Source organism: Urocampus carinirostris, chromosome 3 (assembly GCF_059441175.1).
Source record: "Urocampus carinirostris isolate Australia breed hairy pipefish chromosome 3, RoL_Ucar_1.0, whole genome shotgun sequence".
In the NCBI taxonomy this organism is placed as follows: Eukaryota; Metazoa; Chordata; class Actinopteri; order Syngnathiformes; family Syngnathidae; genus Urocampus; species Urocampus carinirostris.
In genome coordinates, this window is record NC_142351.1 from 44859302 (window position 1) to 44879025 (window position 19724).

Genomic DNA, 19724 nt, shown 5'->3' on the forward strand with positions numbered 1-19724 from the left:
ATCATCCTCTGTTGTTTTGTTGAAATGATGGCTTTTAGGGAAACTTGAAATCGAAAAACAGATTTGAGCACATGTAATATAGTTTCGTCAAGCTTTTTTGGGCACTGTCACAAGCAAAAGAGGGGTAGGATAACTGTTTAGCCAATCAGAATGCAGAACACAATGCACGAGAAAAATCCGAGAATAGCAATAATGCGATACAGCAAGGGATTACTATACTCGTGATTCAAATGAAGAGTTTAAAAAAAGGGGGGTGCGGGGGGGTTAGGCGGTGGGAAATGGGCCAGGAGCGGCGACAAAGAGACGCTTTTTTTAGATTTTGTTCGTGAGCAAAGAACGCAACACAAAGCAATTAGCCTACTTTGTAGAGCAATTAGCCGTTTTTCCAAACACTTCTTTCTGATGTTTTTTCGCCCTCAACTGGAGATGAATATGGATTAAAGACAGAAGTGTCTCATTGATTTGCACGTCTCCTGTTACAGTTTCTGTTACATCAGCTTAAGGCCAATTACAGCAGATTTCATTGCTGCGAGTCTCCGAGGAGTCACTTTTCTGCTTTCCGACCGCCGAACGCTGGAGGAATCCTTTATTTAGTCGTTTTTGATGCGAGGTCTCTTAGCACTCATCGCAAACGACAGATCGCAAGTGTTAGTGAATTGAAATTGCACTTTCTGCAGATGAATGGGAAACCTTATCTTGACTAATTAAAAGGGAAAATGACCTTTTTTGTGAATTGGTTTGTGCATTTGTGTCCTTTTTTACTCTCTACTGCTTTTTAGTGGAGTTTCAAACCTGAAAGATTGGTTTCAAAGTTTCGTTGCTACGAATCTGTTATGAATAGCACAAAATCCAATTATTGCTTTTCCTTAATACATGTTAATTAGGTATGAAGGCCTTTATAAAAAAAATTAACATGTTGAAATTAGACGTGGCACAAGTAATCAATAATTTGACAGCTGATCACATTTTTTATCATCAATTTTTGAGGGATTATTGATGATATGCCAGATATTGATTCAGAAAATGCATTCAATAACCCTGCTCTAAAAATAACTCGTATATTAAAAACATATAGAATTAAACATAAATACTTAAACAAGCTCCCATAGGGATAATTATAAGGGAGTGCCTACCCCTACTCTAATTTTCCATACCCCTTTAAACATCTATTAAAAAAATTATCATATTCTTTCTTAAAATCACATAAATTGTAAAGAATGAATTAAATTGATGACGAAATAAAGTATTTGAATGAGTACAAATTATTAAAGTGAAAGAGCTACCTTCTGACAATAACAACATACTTAACTAGTGGCATCGAACGGCTTTTACAACAAATACACGAAACCACACACAATTAGTCGTGTTTAGGTAGTACAAACAACCGCTCGCTTATGGTATAATAAAGTCAAACTTAAGATGAAATGTGACAGAAGAGAATATACTTACTCGCGTTGCCTAGTTCCTTCATGATAAACAGCGCCACAGAAGAAGGGGGTGAGGTGGGAGGAGTTGAAGAAGGGGGGGTGAGCGAAGCGGTAACTCACCATGACTAAGCATTGTGTCAGGGCCTCCCCCTCCCCTTCACAATAAGAGTGTCCACACCGTGTCCTCAGTTGACATAAGCTCGCGCATGCTCAAGTCAATAAATGCTTTTATTGAGGAGGTAAGGTATATTTTTTAGACCCGCGAAGCTCTGAACCCGCAAAAGTGGGACCGCGAACTAGCGAGGTTCCACTGTATGTTATACTTCATTCACTCATTCATCAACATTCAATGGAATCGTGTCCTAGCATGATATGGGCTTTTGGCCGATAATGGATAATGGATAATTAATAAAGAATATATAACAATAAACCTTACAAACCCCCCGCCCCCGATTATTTCAGATAACTTGTAGAGAAATAAAAACTCTTTTGAGGCCTCTCGGCCAATGTCACCTCCCAGCCCCCAACGGTCAAATGGCAACTGGCCGCCCAGTGCTGCAGCTGCTCCTTGCACTTGAGATAAATGACGCTGATTCCACGGTTCCTGAAATAAGGCTAACCTGTTGCTTTACGTCTTCCCCTTTTTCATTTCTATTGCAGAGGTTCACCAGTAAGCAGGATGTGATCAGGCACTACAACATGCACAAGAAGCGAGATAACTCCCTGCAGCACGGGTTCATGCGCTTCAGCCCGCTGGATGACTGCAGTGTCTACTACCACGGCTGCCACCTCAATGGCAAAAGCACTCATTACCACTGCATGCAGGTACAATTTCACATAAAAACACTTGCAAACACACTAGACACGTTTGGATTGACAGTCCCAGTTAAGCCAATATTATCCGAACCTGATCCAAGAGTCAACAGTTGTTTGTTGACTGAGTCGCTTTTATCCGTAAATGACAGGAGAAAATAAGAAAGCAAGAAATGATTCATACCATACCATAATTATGTTAACCTCATGCAAATATTGTTTTGTTTTTTTCCGGTGTTTTCTTTTATGCATGGGAAGTAGGAAGACCGAAAATTTCTCCCAAAACCTACTAACCTGTTGAGACGTCATATCAAAGGCTGATATGACAGCAATTTTGAACAGTATGTTTACTGATGATATCAAACGAGGGTTGACATTTATACTTGATATACATATAACTGTATTCAACAAACACCCTGCTAAAAAACTACCAAAGAAAAACACGAAGGCTTACAAGTTACCTCCATTCTTTTAGCTGTAAAAAATTAAAAAAAAAAACTACATTAAAATATAACCATAAGTACTCACGGCATTCAAATGAACATATCACATTCAAAGGTACTTTCGATAGGTTGGACAAGACCTTACACATTTTCCTGGAAATCGTTTTTAGCATTGTGCACATTGGTAGGACATCTCAATGGGTAGGAAGGATTTTCAGAACATTGTCTAAGTTATTCATATTTTCATTCAATTTTTGATACCGGTGTTATTAATATTCCAAATTCCATAGTTTAACTGTAGGCAGGAGATAATGTCCTTAACTACTTACATACCGAATATACAATAATGGACGAACTCACGTACTTTAAGGCCATTACTGAATATGATATTACTTGGAAATCCAGTTTTTTATAGTTAATGTTTCTTTCAATTTAATCAGGTGTTGCTAAAGCCATTATCGCATGAGAAATCTTTACCAAGGCGACTATCGCACTGAAAAATTGGTTATTGCAAATTAGCTATAGTTTTAACAAACTCATCGTGTTTTTGAATACAATTTCATTGGTGCTTTTAAGAAACAAGACTAATTAAGTTCAACTATTGTATTCAATATGTAACAGTTTTTTACCCTTTTCTCGAAAACCAATTATTGTCGGTAATGCTTTTTGCGCACGAGGTTTAACGAGTTTGCGGCACCATAAACAATCCCGTTACCTTTGCAGGAAAAGAATAGGTTCAAACATGTAACTTTCGAGTCAAGATTATATCATGATTAAAAAATGGTGACTTCATTATCAGATTTTATGCAATCAAATAAAATTCTTACTTCCTCAGCATTTTAGAAGGTGAACTCTATAAAAACATCCAGTGGAGGTAGTATAGTTTATTGAGAAAATGAAAAGAGTTTCACATTGGTTGGATGGTTAACTCGGCAGTACCAAAACGTTGTAAAAGAAAATAATAGAATCACTGAGTGCATTTTGTGCACAGCGTGAATAAACATGTCTTACACATTTTCATTGAATGTACGTTTAAAAGCAGTTCGAAACACGGTAAGGGTATCAGACATTGCTGAAAGAGTGTATAGCAAAGCATGTGTAAAAAAAACGTTTTCTGTCCGGATTTAAAGCACTTTATTGGTATGCTTTAGATATTCATATTACAAAAATCACAGAACAAGCAAATTGAGTTACACAATTATACAAGAGGAGGAAAATATCTAGATTTTACTACAAAGCTCCTCTGTGTAACAATTACCTCAAAACATTTTCCTGCTTTGCTTTTTCCTTGATTTTTCGTGATTTTAACGTTATTATTTTCTGATTTCTAGTTCACATTTCCCACCCTTTTGACTTTATTACGTATCATATAATCAGATTTACAAATTAATTAACCTTCATATTATTCATAATTTGATTGGCAGAACTATTAAGCAAAACATAGATCCCTCAGTTATTGCGGTAGATTGGACCAGAACCCCCCGCAAAAAATTTAAAATCAATGAAGTAGCGAGCCCCTTTATAAGAATCCTCAAGGGGCAAACATTCCTCAAGATGACGTCTTTACCGACTGAAGGTATATAATATGACTGTCACAAAAAAACACCTTTAGATGTACAAAAAGGAACACAGATTTGCAGTGTATATTGTGCAGTTAAATGTAGTTCTTCCACAACAATGTGCTTTTATTAGTTAAGCATGTACAAACCCATTTTTTTTTCTTTGTTGAGAGTGCATGCCATGAAAAACGGTCTAGCATGTCGAACTCAGTATGGCTCTAGGCCGGATCCAGGCTTTATGTTCTGAGGAAGGGCAGATAAGTAAAAAAAAAAAGGTTAACGCAAAAATATTTAGCTCTGGTTTTCAGTTGAATGCTCTAAACTACCCTATAAATTATAGTCAAATATGATAAGGGTTCTTTTCTAAGCACAACACATTTTTCCCAAACAATGGATGGGAATGTTTTTCATGTTTAGCATTGAATGTGTCGTTTATTTTAACAATTGAGTTAATGCAGCTTTACATCTCAACTAACTCACCACACAGTTCACAACATAAAGAAACTAGAGTTGGAGCCATGAATACAAATATGCTTTCCTCAATTATCCTACTGCTTTGAAATAGATAAATAAAAGAAATACAAAATGAGAGTTTTAGCAGTGAGCGGGCGAAAACATCTGATCAAACTACTAGGCTGGGCTGACTGAAGCTGAGAAAATACCGCACGGACCGGACACGATCCCTTTTACTGCCCTCGAGCTGCGAGAAAGAGCATTTGGTTTGGATTTATTAAAATAAAATCCTAACTTTTGAGCTACAGACTTGCTTTTTTACATGCTCAGAATTTTACGGCGAGCCGGATCAAATCATCCAATGGACTGGATCCATTTTTTGACATGCCTGCTTTAGACCCTAAAAATATGGAAGAAAACATCTAACGCAATTAATATATGGGAGGAAAGTGAATACGTGTCTAATGAAAGCATTCAGTCACTCACCGTAGAAACAAAACCCTAAGTATGTGTATTCCGTGTACAAATCTAAAATGGAAGATTAGAATTGACGTAGGCTTTGTTCCCTCACTCCTTAATTGGAGTGGATGAAATTCTGTTTGCTGTTCATGTAGATAGACACAATTTACATGTTTTGGTACCTTCCAAGACTGTTAAATATTCTACTGGTGTAGATTTGTGTAATTTCAGTGTTTTTAACTGCATCTGCTGAATTTCGAAGTGTCTTTTCAGTTTGTTGCTGGTGGAAGGTATCCTTGAGTTAAATTTTGTTTGTCGTTAAGACATTTCAGCAATTGTCTTAACAGTGCTGACAAACTGCAAATGGAGGCGGTTGTAGCTGTTGTTGTTTACTAAATACGGAGAATTTTGCCAGAAGTTGGGTGGGCAAAGAACTCCAAGGATGATTTATTACAGCCATGTCACACCTACGGCCTGTGGGCTGGATCTGGCCTGCTGAATGATTTCTGAGTATGTGAAATAGAGAAGGGAATCTCTAAGTCAATTCTGTCAAATGCTATGATTTTAATTAAATGAATGCAAACCAAATGCTCCCTCCTGGTGCTAGAGGGCAGTATTGAGTTTGAAAAGCGTGGTGAGTGGGCTCAGGTGTAAAACTGTATTTTTTCATCTCGTAAAATAAACCACTGACCACATTAAATGCAAACCATGTAAATCGTAGTTCCCTATTGTTTTTGACCAAATGTGTTGTGTTTAGAGAAGATCTCTGGTCATCCGTGATTACAATATGTAGGGCTTAATGATAAAGCATAACACTGAAAACCAAAAGCAAAAATTTGAAGTTGATCTGGCCTGCCTCCGAACAGAAAGCCTTGATCTGGCCCCAGATCCAAACTGAGTTTGACATCCCTGATCTATTGCATGTTTGCTGCTTTGAATTCAAACATAGCCATTCATCTCAATGTTTAGACTTGAGGCTGTCATGATAAACACCTCACCCAGATAGAGTTACAGTAAATTTGTGGGGACCTCAGTGATAGGAAAGTTGCATAGTTTCAGGTAAGCCGCATCGCTTTCATAGGAAACCACAAATTAAATGACAAACGTGGGAACCATTTTCTAAAACTACATAGATGGCTTTCTTTTTTGAATCGGCTCACAACCGGAAATCCGTTGACCTGGGCTTTGTCTGTGCTCTTCAGGTGGGCTGCAGCAAGGTGTACACCAGCACTTCTGATGTCATGACACACGAAAACTTCCATAAGAAGAACGCTCAGCTGATCAACGACGGCTTCCAGAGGTTCCGCGCCACTGAGGATTGCGGCACGGTGGGCTGTCAGTTTTACGGGCAGAAGACCACTCATTTCCACTGCAGGTAAACCTTGGTGAAACAAATCCCTTCATTTACTGAATAACAAATAAATGCAATGAACCTCCATACATATATTGACAAAACGGTGTGCATGCAGTACATTTGGGGCCAAAAGTCATTTTCTGTTTCAGTTTTTAGCCAGAGTCACGACATCCTCATCATTTACTGGACTGGAGTTCAACATTGGTATCAAAAAGAACCCGCAATAGTCAAACCTCATGAAGTAGAAACTTTTATTTATCTATAGATACTCTCTTAAAAAAACAAAAACAAACAAAGAACAAAACCAATTTACACTCTCTAGCTTTAATTTAACGATTAACCGTACCGGTACTGTACTTTATCAACTTTTTACGAATAAGGTTTAACCGAACTGTCAAATTATAATTAAAAAATAACCTAGCTGCAGTTAATGGAAAAACAAAGTTGTGCCGTAAAAATGCTAAAGAAACTAAAGATTTGCGCTTAGGTTCTTCAAGCCGTTTTACCTATGAGTACAACTTTGACCGCAACGTTATCGGGGCACGGGCAGACACAGGAAAAAAGGAAAAAAAGCACATGAAGGAAATGGGTGGCTGTGTTTACGGGCTCTCACTTGGTCTCATTGGGCTCTTGTAATTCACTCTTGAGTTCACGTCGAACTTCATTTCAAAATTTACGTAAGAAAAGGCCTATTTGTCTCAGGTTTTACACGTATTGATGTAAGGAGGAGAACTATAGAAGATAAGAGGAGAACACTCAGAAACGGTCTTATAGTGTATGTATCATGATTCAAAAAATGTGATAATTTCTAAATGAACTATTATTGTTATAATGATGCAATATATGATCATTTTAATGATTTATAGAAAACGCGTCCAAAAAAAGAAAGCGTATCTCAATGCACGATGAAAAGTAGGAAACCACAGAAAGTAAACGGTGATAGCGGAGGGATTACCCAATGCGGACGTATGTGATTTCTGAATGTGCGATGACGTTCTTCTTTTTGTTAGGCGTGCCGGCTGCACGTTCACCTTTAAGAACAAGTGCGATATCGAGAAGCACAAGAGCTACCACATCAAGGACGACGCCTATGCCAAAGACGGCTTCAAGAAGTTCTACAAATACGAAGAGTGCAAGTACGAGGGCTGCGTGTACAGCAAAGCAACCAACCACTTTCACTGCATCCGTACCGGCTGCGGGTTTACCTTCACCTCCACCAGCCAGATGACCTCTCACAAGCGCAAACACGAGCGCCGTCACATCCGATCCTCGGGCGTCATGGGTCTCACTTCCACTTTTTTGGCCCCCAAAGACGAACAGGAAGACTCCAGCAACGACGACCTGATGGACTTCTCGGCCATCAGCAGCAAGAACTCCAGTCTCAGTGCCTCGCCTACCACCCAGCAGTCCACCACTGTATCTCACCTCATGGCTACTACACCCACTACTGCCGTCACTTCGTCGGTGGGCGCTGCACTCAAACCGACACCCTCACTAGCCGATGTGGGCCAACGAATGTCCAGCCTGCTGTCCCAGGCCCTACCCAGCAACATGCCAGTGGCCTTGTCTCTGTCCAACAGCAACATGGCTGCTTCCAGTCCCTTCTACCCACTCATACCCCGGTTGCCCCTGCAGCCCCCTCCGCATGCGGCTAGCTTGTTGTCAGCCGTCTCATCCGGGGCCCATTCCATGACCACCGAAACGCCCGCCCAAGGCTGCTCTATGGTGGGGACAAACGGCGCCATGGCGACAACACCAAACTCCTTTTCCAGCACGTCCATCATGGAGAAGATCTCAGCCAGTAAGGGTCTGATATCGCCAATGATGGCCAGGCTTGCTGCAGCTGCCCTGAAGCCTTCTAACGGGCCAGACGCAGGTCAGTCTTGACTTATTTGAAATTGAATTGATTTGTCATTGATATCAACGTTGTGAAACATAGATTAGACATGGCACTCCAGGGTAAACATGTAATAAAGACTTCAAAGAGAGAAAAGACTGTCAAGATAAATAGGCAAAAATATTATATACGCAGTGCTTTGAGACTTCCCTTAGTTATAATAATAGTGCAATGAAAATGAATAGTGCATTTTAACAATAGTGAAATTGCAATAACACTTAGCAGCAACAAAAATACCCGAACAAGTAAAAAGGTTATATACATTCCACAGTTTTGTGCAATAACATTAAGCAGCAAAAAGAGTTGCAAGATATTTGTTTTCAGAGTTTTGTGCGCTTGTTTAGGGTGGCGTTGGCCCTGGGGAAGAAGCTGTCTCTGAACCTGTTTGTCCATGTTTTAATTCCAGAGGGAAGCTGTGCCTGACTGTGTTCAAAGAGCCCTTATATCTTTTTTGCACTGCACCTATCTATTTAACTTTTAGCAAAGCTGTTTTGGCCGCAGAACACGTTATTTTAGAGGAGGGGGAAGTGACTTTATGGTGGTCACCACAGTTTTTGGTACCTTGAAAATGGTAAAAGTAAGAAAAGACGTGTTTTTAGTACATTTCAAATGCCAACCCAAACCCCCCAAAAGATAAAAAAAAAGAGTTTATTCGAGTATGTGTAAGAAGATGGCGTCAGTGAATAACAAAAAATTAAAATTCCGTAAAGGACTTTTAAGTAAATCGTTCCAGGACAATGATTGGGAATCTGGTGCCTATCGAAAGCATAACATTGAGGGCCTTAAATTTCCCCCAGGCCGGTACTATAAAACCAGTGGCCTCAGCAACCTTCACACTAAGGTCAAGCAGTCTTAAAGGGGCATACTGGAAGCATGCACCTTTGCTTTGTGCTTGTTGGTGGGTTAATGATGCTTCATGAGATATCCATAATGCATTTGGAGATAAATGCGTTGACAGAGCTGAGTGGGGTCTTTTATGATGCGAGTGGGATGGGGTGCGAGGGAGTGGGGTTTGTATCCTCATCATCAACCCTCTTATCTGAGTCTGTCTGCGCCCGTTCCAACCAAATGGAGGTGGAATCAAATTAAGTGGTGGAAAAAACACCCGGAACAAAAATACGTTTTATTTTCTGTGAGCTCCGTGCAAACCAAAATTAAAGGGGGGGGGGGGTTGTTGGGATCATTGAAGCAGAAATGACAGCTGATACATTTTCTTCCTTTCATTAATACGAGATCACACACACTTGCACGCATCAGTAAAATCGTGCTTTTTGAAATTCCCACAAAAACATGTCAATATCTATTTTGCATAAACAACATACATGAACGCCATGAGCCGTAATTGACGTGTTTGTATTCATCACATCGTGCTTGGCTAAGCCCATCAAAACCAAAACGGAGTTAAAGAGTTTCAATTTATAAAGATCCGCGGTCTGAAATGTTGCCCCAGTGGGACTTCCTGCGCTGTCCCAGTACAGACGGGGACGCATCGGGGGAGACCGCATCTTTATCTTGAAATTGGGTAAGGATTGTGAATCCTAGTGGTGCTCATAGGGAGATCATTGGAGCGCCTGCTATTAGAAGGCCAAACTGGGCCTAGGCTTTCAACGTATACGTTTCCACCATGTTTTATACGTTTTCTGGTCATTTCAAATTGTTTTATATGGGGAAAAAGGTGGAGGGCTGGGGTTCTTTTTAGAGGCTCACAATTAAATTATGCTTCAGAAATATTCAATATTGAGACGATTATTAAGGTTTTTTTTCTTTAAGATGGAATTTCAACTGTGCATTTGCAAAAATTTAAAAAGTCAAGTAAGTTATTGGCATAAAAAGTGTGCCTTGGCTAGACAGCTGGGAGTCTTTTCGGTGGCTCACAAACAAATTAGGATTCAGAAATGTGAGATTTCAGTATAAAACAACTGGTAGTTTTTACCAAGTCAAGTCAAGTCATGTTTATTTGTATAGCACTTAATCACAAAGAGTCTCAAAGGGCTGCCAGATCAAAGACTATTGCAAACCATTATTACAGACTATTATGACACCATCCCCTAATCTAAAACCTACATGAGGGCAAATAATACTATCTACCTTGGTCATATCCCTCAAGAGGGGTGACCGACAGCAAGACAAACACATACAATAACAAAGAAAATAAAAGGGGAAAAAAATAGCTAAAACACACACAAAAATGTTTGGACCATGGCTAACCCAATTGCCCAAACACCCAAACAAGTTAGGCACCTCGGCACCTAAGTTGGTCATGCTTTCGTCCCTCCAGATGAAACGGGACACAAGGAAGCGGCCGTGTCACTCGTGTCAGGGTGACACAACACACTCTTTTGTTCAACAGCAGGGCCCGACAGCTTTCACTGGTTTACCCCTGCCGCATCATACGGGTGCCCAGCCCATCCTTAAGAACGCGTCCACAATCCCACTATCCTTTCACAACACCTCTCCACTCATTCCTATCACCAACAAGAGCTCTAGCTTCTATTATATTTAGACCACTTTCCTGCAGTGCACTCATAACACCATCCATCCACGTCAATTGCGGCCTTCCTCTTGGTCTCCTTCCATTGACTTCTGCTCTGTAGATCCTCTTCAACATTCGCTCCTCATCCATCCTCTCCATGTGTCCAAACCAACCGAGTACTCTCTTATCAACACGCTTGCTCAGTTCCACGACTACTCCAGTTCTGTCTCTCACAATTTCATTTCTCAATCTATCCAATCATGGTACCCCTAACATGCTCCTCAAACACTTCATTTCAAAAACATTCAATTTCCTTCTTAAATCTGCGTTCAAGTCGATCGTTCTAAAATCCATAAAACAGCTAAAAGAGAATGTCTCTTTGTTCTTATTTCTATTATAGCTAGCATTTAAGATAAAAGAACCAGGATGAAGTTAAGGTGAACCTTTCGCAGGTGGAGCCTGGCTTTTGCGGCATCCAGTCGACATATTTAAAACTGGAGGTCACTGGAGCTCATTTTTCTCATGGGCTTCTCTCAATATTGTCTCGTGGGCCAATTTTTGAATTGAATTGTCTCTATTGTCATTGATATCAATGTTGTGAAATTTGGTTTGCGGGCCTCGAGTTCAAAATAGCACTATTTGCAGAGCTGTACGCAATTTGGAACTTTTTGACTGGCTGTTGCCATCTCTTGCCTTATGTCAGCTTGTTTATGATGCTCGTGCAAATACCTGCACTTCCTCTTTTTTTAAATCTTTTTGTGGGGCGGCAGTAGCTCAGGAGGTAAAGCGCTCGTCTTGGGATCGAGAGATCGCAGTTCGAATCCCGGCTCCTGTTATATGTCGAAGTGTCCTTGGGTAAGACACTGAACCCCTAATGCCCCTAATAAGCAGGTTGTAAAGCGCCTTTGGAAGTCTTCGTTGACTTGAAAAGCGCTATGTAAAGCCAGATCATTTCGTTTCATTTCATTTGGACAGTACTCGAAGCAGACCTTTTCTTACTTTCACCATTTTGATGCTACATTAAAAAATTAAAACTCTTGCGAGGACAAGCATGAAATCACTCTCCTGTTAAATGCCACTCTAAGATAAAAGAAGATAGGTGCAGTGTCAAATAAAGCATGAGGGCTCTTTGAACTCATTTGGGCCTTGTAACACATGTTTAATAGAGAAAATATTTTAATTTCAACTTTTAAGGTGATTTTAAAAGACGCACCCCACCTTTAAAAACAACAGAATATCAGCTATATTCTGATCTTCATCTGACTATTTCCACTAATCACTGAGATGTTTTTTTCTTTCAGTTTCACTGTTTTTAATTAATGTTCTTCTTTAATTTAGCCCTGCGTGTTTTGCACAAAGATTCGCGCATATGAACGCTTGACTAATTAGACACACTGTACAAATGATCTTTCGCAAGCTCTGTATCTTATCCAATGCAATTACACGAAGCCGCATTATTCCTGGATAATTTCCAGAAAGAAGCCGCTTTGAGTCAAACTCATTTGTCATCCCTCTTTGGAGGGGAGAACAAAAAAGAACAGTGATTTGAAACAGAACAAACAATGTTTGCACTTTTATCTGGCTTAAACGGGCAATTCATCCTGTGAGATTTTGAAAGAATTCTATAATTTTCTTGGCGATCATTCTGGGTTCACATAGCAAACGCAGTCCCTCATTTTACCTAATTTTCTGCACTAGAACCTGAACCTAAAAACCCCACTTTGGCCCGAAATTTAAAAATGCGCCTTACATACCAGAAAATACGACGGATACGATTCGAAATGCATTCAATAACTAAAGGTATGAAGTATACTGTAATTATAGGTATGGTTTTACTGTTTATTAACGCATTGGAGCAAGGATTTAGTAATGATTTATCATATCCATAATCTAAATAGGGAAAACATTGTATGCAACAGGAATCATACCTGAGCAGTGGCTGCGAAATTGCCAACACTTTACCACTAAACCACCAGTGGTACAATTGACATATAGGAATGCGTTAGACCTTATCTCATCATCACAAAATATTTATGTTGCCAAGAACACTGATTTGCATAGTGCATTCTGATAGGTTAAACAATCCCTTCCCTTCTTCATCAAAGATGTTCAAGAATAGAAAAAAACAGAAAGACTTTCAGCAAAATACTCTACCACCTTTCAGGTAAATATACATAATATATTAAGAGATTATTTGACACACAGGTGAAAAATCTATCAGAATGCACTGTGCAAATCAGTGTTAAGGCACCATGAGTAAAAATAGTGGGATTATGGAATAAGTGCAAACGCCATCTCTACCAGTGGTAGTAAAGTGTAGGTGGTTGTTCAAACCTCACAGGATTTGACGCCTTTGATGCTAGGCCCTTAGCTTGGCCTTGTTTTTGGACTGTGGCTTTGATGCTATGTCAGTCCTTAGCTTGGCCTTTGCCATGACCTTTGATTTTTGCAATCCGGAGATGGAATAAGAGCTTGCTCTGTCCACTCCACGCATCGGCCCGGTATTGCAGTACCTCCGGGAACGGTGCATTCGCAATGATCGCAACAAGGCTATAGGGCTAGGACCTTAGCTTAGCCTTTTGGCTGAGAGTAAGTGTCCCGGCTCCTAGGCTTTGTAGCGTATAATGAACTGACCGATAACGGATAATGGATAATGAATAACGAAGATAGATCAATAACCCTTAAAAACCCCAAACCCCCAGATGGCTGTGTTTTGCTGCTGTTGGTGTCAGTGGATTTGTTCAGACCGAGGACAATCGACTTTGGCCTGGACGGATCTATTGACACTAACAAAGATGTTATATAATGAAATTGTGAATATGTTTGATTTTCGAGAAGGTTTGTTCAAACCTCACTTTGTGTTTGCTGTTAAAAACGTAATATTGGAATATAATATTGTGAATGTGCTTAATTGCTGTTGAGATTGTCATGATTGTTTTCTGTTTTTAGTGTCAATAAATTTGTTCAAACCAAAAAAAAAAAAAAAAAAAGCTTGGCCTTTGGCTAAGTTGATTTTTGCAATCCAGAGATGGAATAAGAGCTTGCTCTGTCCACTCCACGCATCGGCCCGGTATTGCAGTACCTCCGGGAACGGTGCATTCGCAATGATCGCAGCAAGGCTTTAGGGATAGGACCTTAGCTTGGCCTTTTGGCTGAGAGTAAGTGTCCCGGCTCCTAGGCTTTGTAGCGTATTATGAACTGACCGATAACGGATAATGGATAATGAATAACGAAGATAGAACAATAACCCTTAAAAACCCCAAAACCCCATATGGACCTTAACTTGGCCTTTTGGCCGAGACTGCATTCGCAATGATCGCAGCAAGGCTTTAGGGCTAGGACCTTAGCTTGGCCTTTTGGCTGAGAGTAAGTGTCCCGGCTCCTAGGCTTTGTAGCGTATTATGAACTGACCGATAACGGATAATGAATAACGAAGATAGATCAATAACCCTTAAAAACCCCAAAACCCCATATGGTTCTGAATTAGTCTACGACTTTGGCCTGGACGAATCTATGTAGTCACAAATGTGCGCCTTACGATTTTTGCAATCCGGAGATGGAATAAGAGCTTGCTCTGTCCACTCCACGCATCTGCCCGGTATTGCAGTACTTCCGGGAGCGGTGCATTCGCAATGATCGCAGCAAGGCTTTGAGGCTAGAACCTTAGCTCGGCCTTTTGGCTGAGAGTAAGTGTCCCGGCACCTTGGCTTTGTAGCGTATTATGAACTGACCGATAACGAATAATGGATAAGTAATAAAGAAAATAGATCAATACCCCTTAAAAAATCCCTCCCTCACATTGTTTATTTGCTGTTAATAGTGTCAATAAAATTGTTCAAACCAAAAAAAACAAAAAAAAAACGTTGAATGCAATTTTTCACCTCATAGCGTGTTGTGTTATGTATAAAATATATATAACATTATATTATTTTGGGTGGGTTCGCCTTACAATCTAGAGTGCAGTATAGTGCAGAAAATACAGTAATTGTCAGGTACGAGGCCGACTCGTTCATTTTGTGCACGCTGTGATCTGGGTCTGGGTAGTAACGGCTGGACTTTGACCTCGAAGAGGCCGTCAGACCTCAACGCAAACGGCGTAAATCCCCTCCGAGCACAGCCGTCGTCAAAAACTGACGTTGACACTCGCCCGTCTCCGAGCTTTCGCTGACAAGGCCCAAGACCGGCCTTTCCACTCGGATTCGGCCTGATATGTCTCTGGGTCATTTTGCGGAAAGGAGGGGGTAGGCTGATCATGATCACGTCCGCCATCCGACCCACCTCACGTATGTTTGTTCTTGTTTTCTCCCCGGCGGTAAAGGAAAGGGAGACTGTCCTCACCAGGATGAGGCCAAGGGCGCACACTTGGCTGCCAGTGACCTTGCCTGTCACAATGCCTCAACGTGAGGTTCCCTCTCTTCGATTCCTTACCAGATTCCAAAACCCTGCCGGTGGTGTGATGTCTTGGGGGCTGCACACTGAGGGGGTAGGCCCCGTGAATTATGTGGTCCCATTTTTCTGCAGATAAAACACCACTTATTGTCTTGTGAAAGCCTCAGCTTCCCCGCATGGCCCCAGGACAAATTAATATTTCAGTCCCTTGGGATTTGGGGAGAGGGTTCATCTGCCTGTCAGCATTCTGCCTCATGTTCTTCTTCTGCTTTATTGTTTGTTACTACCAAGGAGGTTTTATCTTCCTGATGGGGTTATTTGACTTTTTTTTTGTCCTCTGATCATCAAATAAAAAGTTACACTGAATTTAAAATTAACAACATTTATGAACAATTGACAACACAGAAAGAAAAATAGGGCTGACAGGAAAAAGCCTGTTATTATCTTGTTCCTGTCGCCTTGACAATCCAAAGACTTTTTCCATGAATTAAATCATGTGATCAAATTACTATAACCAATGTTCCCCTTAAGCTGCGCGTGTGCACAATTACGCACTGGCCAGACCCTCTCAGCGCACAAGAAAATCAAGGCTCGTCATTGCAAAATTATTTAACAAGCTAGTTCGGCCAGAATTACGGTGCATGCAGGGAAAAACAACACATGTTCCCTCTGCAGTGTTTTAAGCGCGATATTTTTAAATCAATGTTAGCACAAGATTGAGTAAATAAAAGTAAGCGTGCATGTGAGCTAGTTATTGCAAGAGAGAGGGGGCGGGTTAGCGGTGGTCGATGGAGTAGTTTGCCTTTAAAAAAAAAAATATATATATTGTATTGTTTTTTTTTTATATCACTAAAACATTAGAATGTAGAGAAACAAGTTTGGTTTACTTTAATTATTGCCTGCGCCGTTAGACTTCGTACCTTTCTTACCTACATGCCTGTATCAAAGTTTTCTAAAGTGAATCGGCGCGCTCGGCCCACTGAGAAGAGCCTTCTCTTTCGGCTCCCAAACGGCGCTTCAGATTTTTTTGGTTGCTTTCATCCATGTTACATTAGTAACCAAATGACATAAAAATGGGAAAAATCAAGGGAAAAAAACAGATATGAATAGAACAAAAGAAAAGACAAAAGACAAAAGAGCTGCACGGCGGAGCAGTGGTTAGCGTGTGTGCGGCACAGTTCTAAGGTCTTGGGAACCTCCTGTCTGGGTTCAAATCCAGCTACCGAACTTCCTGTGTGGAGTTTGTATGTTCTCCCCGTGCTTGCGTGGGTTTCCTCACACATTCCAAAGACATGCATTTCAGGTGGATTGGCCGGTCCAAAATGTCCCTAGGTGTGAATGACCCTGTGTGCCCTGCGATTTGCTGGCTACCAGTTCAGGGTGTCCCCTGCCCACTGCCCGATGATTGCTGGGATGGGCTCCAGCATCCCTGCGACCCTACTGTGGATAAGCGGTGCAGCTAATGAGATGAGATGAGATAAGAAAAGACAATAGAAAATACAAAAGAAAAAGGGGAAATAAGAGGCAAGAAAGAAGAGAAAAGGCTAGGGGAAAAAGAGAAAAGGAAGCATTTGCATTTTTATCGTATCCACCGTATTCCGTGGTACGAATGCGTGAACTGTCATTAGCGTGATATGTCTTATAAATGCTTAGCTAGAGCTATAGTGTGGAAATTGGCGGATTGAAGGACCTCTCTAATATAAATATGTACGTAAAAGAGCTTGTTGCAAGACTCTGTTCTCTCCATTCTCGAACATTCACTGGTGAAGAATGCACTATGCAAATCATTGTTCCTGGCACCGTGAGTGAGAATAGTGTGATAATGAAATATGGTCTCATACAACTTGTGGTGGAGTGTCTTCCCTCTCACTGTCTCTAATTAGGATGGATTCCCGTTGCGTACAATGTTTTGTAATTTATGTCAGTGATGTTTGATTTGATCCATCATTACACAATCATTGCTCAAATATGGTAACATACCATAGAACTTTATATATTTATAATTACTGTATGCATTCCCAATGTTACCCACGATCTTCTGCGGTATACAAGACGCACATTTAGGTCTATATCCATTGTACTCCTCTTTTGTAGAATGTTGCAAATAACCTATTTGGATCAGATTGCAAGCACGAGGTCCCATTTGTTTGAACCGATCTGATTGGCTGTCATCTCCAATCTGAGTGGCATGGCACCCCACTTTCCTACCCCACCCCCGTTCCTCGTGGGTACGCTCAGCGGTACGAGGGAGCGGGTGCTGGCGTATGTGTGTGTGTGGGTGGGGGGGGAAATCTGAGGCTGCCACTTTCCCTCAGCATTAGCATCTCGCTTAATGACCAGTTAAGAGGCAGGCCGGCAAATGAGTTGTGACAAGTGCTGAGGAAAAAGGAGTCTTTTTCCCTCATATCGCCCGCCCCTCAATCACCATTTAAAGGGCTTGACGGCCTGACATCATTTCACAATAATTATCACTCCCAGTTCTCTTTTGGGGCCGGGACAGAAGTCAGATTGGATCTCGTCTGGGCGTAATAGCGCTGACCCACAATAACGTTGTTGTTTGTTCTCGGCGCTCAGGGAGCGTTCAGCCCGTCTCAGTGGGACAGTTTCATCTGGCTCAAGTGAAGCAAGAGCCAGCGGACGGACCCTCGCACGAATCCGCGCAAGAGCACAGTTTGGATCTGAGCAAGAAAGACAACAGGTACGTGGGTACGATGCATAAATACATCAAATGAACCCAAATGGTGTCATGTCGACCCAACTTTGTGTTGTTTATCACAAGTGAACCCGCATGAATGGGCAAAATCAGGGGTCTCAAACTTCATTTACCTGGGGGCCGCTGGAAACAGAATCTGGGTGAAGCTAGGCCGTATTAGGTTTTTCACAAGAAAAGCTCTGATTAATACCTTCCGTTGTCTTGAAAATCTCTTTCTTAACACAAAATAGGATAAGAAAATAATATGGAAATCAATCAATTGGGAATAGATAGATAAAGTAAAAAATAATACAGGATATATAAACGACTGAAGAAACTACTGCTAAGTGGTTGACCAGTGAAAAAAAAAAATGTATTTTTATTCGGGTCAATTGCCTGTATTAACTAAAACTGTGAACCTAAACTGTTCCTAAATTGGCTGAAAATAAAAAACAAAGACTACCAAAAATGACAGACAAACATGTCTGTAAAAAAGAAATTAGAAGCCGTGACCCAAATAAAAATAAATCGGCGTCTCAAATTATTTTAATGAAAGTATTGTGCAGTTTAAAGCAGAAATTCTTTATAGTCTCCTTTAAAAAGATAAAAATAGAAATAAAACCAATATGACTTCAGATACCTTACTCTCTACTATATATGTATGTAAGACTACTTAGCATATAAGCCATCCCACAAAACTGCTTTAAAATACCCCCCTACTAAAAGGATACCAACATTGTTGGGTTTTTTTTTAAATTATGTTTTTTTTACCACTAGGGAGTGTTAAATAGTATATACTGTCCCTTTAAAATGTGCTCATTTTGTATGAAATGACTTCATACATTGAAATTACAAACCCCATCCCACCCTCTTTTTTTTACAACCACCCACTCTTTTTCATTCTTTCATTTCATTCTTTAAAAAAAAGATCTTTATTGTTTGGGTTTGTTGCTATAAAACAAGACAGACCCTTTCATTCGTTTGTAAACAAGGAGGCAAAAAAAATACTTGCGCTGATCAGGAGACAGAGGAAAATATCGCTGTCGTAGCTGCTAATTGTCGTCATGTTGTGTGTGCTAGGAGGAAAATACCTTATTGATAGTAAATTGAATTTTTACAGGATCCAGGGGACACTCCTGATCAAAGAAAAAATAAAAGTAGGGTATTAAAGCAAAAACATTGCACAAAGACACTCATCAAAATATTTGTGTTGCAGAGCACAGTTTATATCAAGTAAGAGAAATTAAACGTTTAGGATTATTGCTATCCAGTCCTTATTATACGAGCAAAGTATCGGGTTAGCTTCTTAGCTTCGGCTAACAGCGTGTAGCCTAAACACCAACGGTAGCCTTGTAAACATTGTGTGGGTCGAAAATAAAAACAGACACGCATTGCTACCAATCATTGGGCATATTCTTCAATTTATTCATTAAATACATTTAATTGTTCATGTATTTACTTATTCATTTTCAAATTGTATTTATTCGTCATTAATTGTAAGTTGCGAGTATTGTTTTGCCCCCAGCTTCGATTAAGTTGGGCGCCTCTGAAGGGAGGATCTGGGTGAGGTTAGGCTGAATGGGGCTTTCCACAAAAAATACAGGCTGATGATTAAAACATCCGACTGTTCTTAATAGGATAGTGTTTGATATTTGTCCACGAGATGTTGCCGTAATGTGTAGCACAACCAAAAATGATTCCAAGGAAGACTACAAACTATGGAGACTATGGAAAGTGAGCAAGAAGCACCCTTTTACTTCTTGGT

At 40.4% G+C, this 19724-nt stretch overlaps 1 protein-coding gene and 3 pseudogenes across 3 annotated transcripts in view; all 4 read left to right on the top strand.

Moving 5' to 3' along the window:
* The window catches only part of casz1 (castor zinc finger 1), a 152836-nt gene that overhangs the window by 110726 nt on the left and 22386 nt on the right, over window positions 1-19724 (top strand). For all 3 annotated transcript variants that reach the window (XM_088332025.1, XM_088332023.1, XM_088332024.1), the window contains exons 6-9: window positions 2088-2252; window positions 6357-6529; window positions 7519-8384; window positions 17842-17965. In XM_088332025.1, coding sequence (XP_088188151.1) covers window positions 2088-2252; window positions 6357-6529; window positions 7519-8384; window positions 17842-17965 — 1328 coding nt within the window. The remainder of the gene's footprint in view (window positions 1-2087; window positions 2253-6356; window positions 6530-7518; window positions 8385-17841; window positions 17966-19724) is intronic.
* Window positions 13294-13413, top strand: LOC148369823 (U2 spliceosomal RNA; annotated as a pseudogene).
* On the top strand, window positions 13866-13982 carry LOC148369824 (U2 spliceosomal RNA; annotated as a pseudogene).
* LOC148369825 (U2 spliceosomal RNA) lies at window positions 14219-14510 on the top strand (annotated as a pseudogene).